The sequence below is a fragment of the Sprattus sprattus genome (assembly GCF_963457725.1).
Source record: "Sprattus sprattus genome assembly, chromosome: 3".
Classification (NCBI taxonomy): domain Eukaryota; kingdom Metazoa; phylum Chordata; class Actinopteri; order Clupeiformes; family Clupeidae; genus Sprattus; species Sprattus sprattus.
Window position 1 is genome coordinate 46,950,814 of NC_137922.1, and position 6,938 is coordinate 46,957,751.

Below are 6,938 nucleotides of genomic sequence, written 5' to 3' on the forward strand. Positions count from 1 at the left end.
TAATAACTTGTTGCTGTATACCATGCTTTGCGAAGTAAACCACTGCTTATCAACCAACTAATAGCTAATAAACCAATCAAATAAATTGAACATGCATACTTACGTTTCATTTCAAAATATTAGAATGTGCTTGACACAAACTATTTATACAGTAATTTGTATATTAATGATAACCTTTATTTGTGTAGTCTAAAGTAGAAAGTCACGAGCTTCCCGGTTGCTGTTGCAAACAAACCCCCTAGGTTTTAGTCATTGTAAATGAATCGCAACAATATAGCATGAACACTAGAGGGCAGCCCTCGTCTTTCAATGAACACCCGCACAATGGAAGCCAAACATACGACAATGGAGTAATACAAAAGCTATTTGTTGAATGTGTCATTGTGATAATATGAATGATGGTAGCAACGTTTTGATTTTGCATACGAGAGGGAGAGAGAGAGAGCGAAAGAGACTTTGTCAGCCAGAGTCGTCGTTTTTTTTGTGTGCTGTGTATTTTGATTACAGACTGCTTGCTGTAAAGTCCAGTTTTGAATTAAATGTTGACACGGTTCGAATCTTCATTGCTAGAAATATAAGCCCTACGCCCTACCTGCCAAGTGGTATTTTCAAATCATTCAACTCCAGCGCGGCGTTCCGGAGAATTTGAGCGAAGCGAGACGCTAGAGCATCTGGAGCACAGCTGTGGAAACTTGGAACTCCAGAATGCCCAAAGTGGCCGTTCAGTCCCAGAAACTCAAGGGACACTTACGTGCTGGTTAAAATACAATCATCACAACGCTGCTTATTCTGGAAAAAGCGTGGCTTCCTATACATCTGAAGGGAAACTTGCAGTTTAGGCTACTGTAGGCTATGGAAGAGCATTTCATGATGATGAGGATCACGTTTATATGCTAAAAAAATGGAACATGAAAGGACAACGTGAAAAAACAATCAATAATAATAATAATTATTATTATAATACATTATGGTATATTGACACAGGAGATGTAGGCTACTTAAGACATGTTTTCTGGATGTGTTGTCAGTACATTCCACATAATAACTGCCTGGTATTGATAAGCATCCGGTCATAATCTGACTTTCTCCTATGTCCCCGATGAATACCATAGTGAGAGTAGTTTCTGACTGGCAGCAGTGGGCACCAATGACGTGTTGGCAGCTTTCCTTTCTACCCTAACCCCCCCACCGGGGGGTGTACCACCCAGTACCATCTGTTTTACATTCCACCATGGCACCCCACACTATTCACGCCACAAACCCCTTCTGTCACCCCCCCCCCCCCCCCCCCCCCCCCCACACAGTCTGTCAAACCCCCTCTCCTCCCCAACCCCTTCCCCCCCACCGTCTGTCACACCCCATGGTCCATCTGTGGATGTTGACTGCAGCACTGGTTACACAGCCATGTGTTGCTCTTCTGTGACTTTGGCCCCGTTTACATGAAGTCTAGTTCGTCTGCGTCCGAAATGAAACTTATTCAGATAGCCCTATCGTGAGGACGAACTCACTCTATCCGCACGCGGTATCTGCAACGATTCGAATCGGGGGTCGAAAGTGAGTAGATTTGAATCTGTACGGGGGCCATTTTGGCTGAAAACTTTTATCAGGTCAAGGCATATCAGGTTGGTCTGTTCTTGAGTCTATTCAGAGTCACTGTTCCAGATCTACATCTTTGGCTCCAACCTAACAGAGCCCAATTAAGCTGGTCTTTATAAAAAAAAAACACATTTAGCACAGTAGAAATCATAGGGGACGTTTTCTTTTTTTTCTTCCCTTCACCGGAGCCCAAGGGTGTGAAGTCATGTGGAAGTACAGAAGGTGCGCCATAACTGATCAGAGCCCGGGGGGCAGGCGGTGGCACAGAAGCCTCGGCACTCTGATCGTCGTTCGGGTACGCGAACACGGGCAGCCGTTAATGCCTCGCAAACACACACACACACACATCCAGATTGTTCACAACATTTCGAGGGCACCACACTCACACACACACACACACACCCCCCCCACAACCAGATTGTTCATTACATTCGGAGGGCACAGTGCGGGCATTGTCAGCAAGCCTGGCACCGGCTCTGAGGGAACCCTTGTTTGTTTTTTCCATCACGCTATGAAGAGGGAGAGAAAAAGAGCAGGCGTGCCAACACTGTTAGTTTTTTTCTTTTTTTTGTCTGAATTCAAATATATTTACATAATATCAACAGGATGCTCTCGATAAAGCGTTGAGTAGGGATGTTTATTTGCCAACGGTCTTTGTGAGAACTGATTCGCTGTCCATGTGGTGTCCCTGATTTCATTCTCCTTTCTGTCTATGTGTCAGTACGCCTGGCACTTTGATTGCCTCTTTACTTTGACCCTGGCAGATGATTTCTGTCAGAACTATTAAACGTTGCTTAGAGATGTGCAAGTCAGTACATTTCTCTACAGGGTCTGTTGTACTGGCAAGCACACAGGCAACCACACAATGGATAAAATATTTCCGGAAGACTTTAATCAAATCCATTGTTTTTTTTCCCCCTGACTGGCTAAACGAGATTTTTTGACTTGCCTCTCAGTGTAGACAAATTAATGACGATCATAAAAAGTTATACATGCACCGACTTGAGGTAAGTATTTTCGAAACATACTTCGTCGCTCTGATCCCCACACACTCCAAACAAAAAGCTCCACAGAGGAATGTTATGCAAAGATTACCGGCATTCTGTTTTATTGAAAAATATAGCAGTTATTCCAAAGTGAACCAGGAGCAAGGTAAATACATACATACATACATACACATTTATATATATATTTATATATATAATATTTATTAATGCAGAACATGAGTGAAACAAATGAAAGGGGGAAATAATAAAAACAGCTCCAAGTTGGCTTGAATAACTGAGACGATTCCTAAACTAATCCCGGACTCTGCAATGAAACACACACAAAAAAAAAGAATTTGCTTATTGATACACCCACTTTAATCCTGATAGCTGGCAGCGATGCCCTTACTTGTAGTATATGAATGTCACTGAAGAGGAAAAGAATAAAAAGACAGACAGACAAAATATTTACTTTCTCGTAGCTATCCGTGGCACAATGGCATTGCAATCTTAAACTCATCTGCAACATCAACATCTAAAGAAGAATGTTCTGGAGTGTTCTCAGACACAATGAGGTCTTCTAAGAAGCCACTGAGTGTTCTAAAGGAGAAGCAAAAAAAAACACGTTGTAGCTGTATCAATAACCATGGTCACAGAATCTTCCAGAAGCTCCATTTGACCAGTTCATAGAAACACCGTCGCTTAAAAGGCGGGTGTTGATAAACATTTTTGCAGAAGTACGGTCTCCATCAGTGGCTATAGTGTTGGGAGGTGATTGGGAAACTGAGACCATGTATTCATTAAGCCTCAAGTCCCAATGGAACATATGTATGTTATTAAAGACAGACACACACACTCACACACACACACACACACACACACACACACACACATGTAACCACAGTATTTGGCCTTTCTGGTTAGGTTACCGATATTACCACAGGATTCATCATGAACCTAATTGAACCACTGCCTGAACATAGAACTTGGCACGTTTGCTCTCAACAGTATCAGCCTCCGTAAACTCAAGCATTTCTACCTCTCTCCCCTACTTCTGTAAAACATCTCCTCGCAAAGATCTCCTAAAGCTTCCTAACTTCTCAACGCGACGGAACACTAGACCAAGCATAGCCTGACATGACACTCCAAGTCCATTCCTACCAGCGGACCGGATCGGACCGTACTGCTCACCTGTGTCCACCCTCCCCAACAGCCTGTTGACGCAGAAGCTCAAGGAGCCGGTGACACACATGTCCTCGTCCAGACCAAACCAATCGTGGCTTGTGTAAACTGTTTGACTGAGGCTTCCGGTAAGACCACATGACTTGGATCCATTTTCAAGAGAGCGGGTTGGCTCTGGAGCGGATCAGAGCCAGGTCTGGGCCGGGTCAGAGCCAGGTCTGGACCGGCTTCAGTCTCTCATTATGTAACCACCTGTTCTCTTGGCGTCCTCCCTGCCCTATTTCACACTCTCAGTCTCTCTACACACCTACAAGTTTCGTACACTGTCATTAAGACGAAACACGCAGTCTTCCCTTACTATAACCTGTACTTCCAGCTCCTGCTTAATCCAACAAGATCTATATCGAAAGGCCACTTGTATACAGACACACCTTGAGTGTGGAAAAGACTGAGATAGCAACACACACACACACACACACACACACACACACACACACACACACACACACACACACACACACACACACACACACACACACACACACACACACACACACACACACACACACACACACACACACAAACAAAGAGCTGTTTCTGTACAAAAGCATTTGAGATGTGCAATATAGATCCACGTGATTGTAGTATCCTTGTCCATATAGTGTCTAGGTGTTGTAGTGTCATTCAGGGAAAAAAAAAAAAACAAAGTCTCAAACAAAAATAGACCCCATATCACATGTTTCTCAAATATTTCACTTGCAGTCATGATCGCACATAATGTGCAGGAATTCCAAGCCTCGGTTTTACAAAAACAGCAAGAACAACCTAGACTGAATGTGACTGAAGACTCCATTTCCCAAGGTGCAATTCTGCAGCAGTCCATAGGTGAAGTTCATGAGTTGAGATGCTCCAGGTCCAAGTATATACTCAAATTATTGTGTTAATGATATGAAGATGAACATACAACATAAGAAGGAATGAAGTGAATTATTAAGACAATGTGGAGGAGACAAACAGACAGACAAAGACAGACAGACAGACAGACAGACACATCCCATTACACATGAACTTGTATTCCTCCTCACTTCCTTTCTCTGTTGCCCTCTTTCCTTTGAGAGTCTGAACCCTGCGGTTCCCACATCTTTGACACACACACACATTTTAAATCTGCATGGTACAACATAACTCCACTGTCTGTGACCCCCTTCACCTCTCCCCTCTCTGACACACACACACACACACACACACACACACACACACACACACACACACACACACACACACAGGATAGCACAGGTTGACCTCTGTCCACTCCCCTTGCTCTTTCATTTCATCTCGTGTGATGTGATGGCGTGTGTTCCCCTCCTCCGTGTGACATGACATGACCACCACATGAACTCCACAGGCCTCACAGAGGAAGAGTCAGGTGAATTCACCCCTATCTCGCCGTGTGTGTGTGTGGCTGTGTGTGTGTGTGTGGCTGTGTGTGTGTGTGGCTGTGTGTGTGTGTGTGTGTGTGTGTGTGTGTGTGTGTGTGTGTGTGTGTCTTGTCTGATGTGAGCACACTGGTGATAGGGGAGTGTGACGTGGAGGTGGAATTAACTTGACTGGCTCCTGTCAGCATGAATAGAGACCATAGAAAGACGAGTGCTGAGAAGAGGGGGATTGTGGGATTGGCTGGGAGGTGTGATATGATGTCTATGGTGAGTTCCTGCAGTCACTCCAGACAGAGTCAGTGGTCAACACTGAAGTTCAATAAGGAAGTAAGGGAACAAAAGAGGGGCAAACTCATAGGAATTGAATTACTGTGTCCATATAAAGTGGATTCATCTACATCGTAACCCTACATCTCCCTTCGCCTCTTTCTCTCCTTGCAAGCACCCATGCAGTCATATGCATACACATTTTTCACTCTCTCGTGCACACACACATATGCGCAGACACACACACACACACACACACACACACACACACTTTTCAGTCCTGGCTGCAGTGGCGACAGTAAGACACAGAGCTAAGTAGCAGGTGGAGGAGTGTATATTTCTCACACAGCGGTGAAAGGGAAGTGTGTCTCTGTGTTTCTGTGTTTTGAGTTGTGTGAAGTTTCTGACGGACACACCAGTCATTCATGGCCCAGCGTGTCCATTCCACATTTCGAAATGTCCTCATCCATCATCTCCTCCTCCAGTTCACTCTCTCTCTCTCTCTCTCTCTCTCTCTCTCTCTCTTTCCCTCTCTTTCTCTTCATCATTCCTTTCTTTCTTAGTTTTCATCCCTCTCTCCACTCCTCCCATCTCCTCTCATCTCATCTCGATCCCTTTCCTTTCCCGAGCCACGCCCCTGCACCCTCTACACGCGGATCTCGTCCTCGTCGTCTTCGTCATCCATGAAGGAGAAGTCCTTCTCGTCGTCCCTCGTCCGCCCGGGCGAGCTGAAGCGGGCGCTGTCCACGTCCGTCTCGCTCTGGTTGTGCTGGTGTCCCCCGTGGCCGGACATCTTGTCCTCCTGGACGGTGGAGCCGGAGCTGGACACGGAGCAGCTGTCCATGTGGTGGTGGTGGTTGTTGTTGATGTTGTTGGTGGGGGGTCTGCCGCCGCCTGCGCCTCCTCCCCCGCGGAGCTCAGGGTTGATGGTGGAGCGAGGGGGTCTGGAGGGGGGCGGAGGCGAGGGGGCATCGTCGTTGTCGTTGTCGATGCCGTTGTCCTTGGGGGGGCTGAGAGGGGGTGAGGTGCGCCCCTCCTCGTAGCCCAGGTCGTCTTCCTCCCAGCCGCGCTTGTCCATGACGCTGAGGATGTCCCCCAGCATGGAGGGCCCCAGGTCGATGTGGAAGGACATGATGGACTCCGCGTGCTTCATGCCCCCGAAGCCGCCGCCGCCGCGGGGGAGGGAGGGCGGGAGGTCGCTCAGCTCGCCGAAGCGGCGCTCGCGCTCCAGCAGGTCCGGCTCCTGGGCCGCAAACGTTACCGCGGCCGCCCCGTTGGCCGGTTTCCTGCAGTCCAGCGCGTCCCCGTCTCCTCCCGGGAACGTCTTCAGCGGGCTGGAGGAGACGCTCTTGGGCATCGACCCCCCCATGCCCCCCCCTCCCCCGCCGGCCTCGTTGAGGTACGGAAGCGAGATGGCCGTCTTGACGTGAGCGGGTGAGCCGGGCATCGCCGCGGAGACCGAGATGGCAGA

At 47.4% G+C, this 6,938-nt stretch overlaps 1 protein-coding gene across 1 annotated transcript in view; it reads right to left on the bottom strand.

Annotated features, from left to right (window-relative positions):
- Positions 1–2,674: 2,674 nt before the first annotated feature.
- cdc42ep4b (CDC42 effector protein (Rho GTPase binding) 4b) overlaps positions 2,675–6,938 on the bottom strand; it is a 29,137-nt gene continuing 24,873 nt past the window's right edge. Inside the window, exon 2 of the mRNA XM_080834409.1 lies at positions 2,675–6,938. This exon is cut by the window's right edge and continues 609 nt beyond it. Within this exon, the coding sequence (XP_080690535.1) occupies positions 6,114–6,938 (825 nt within the window). The 3' untranslated portion in view covers positions 2,675–6,113.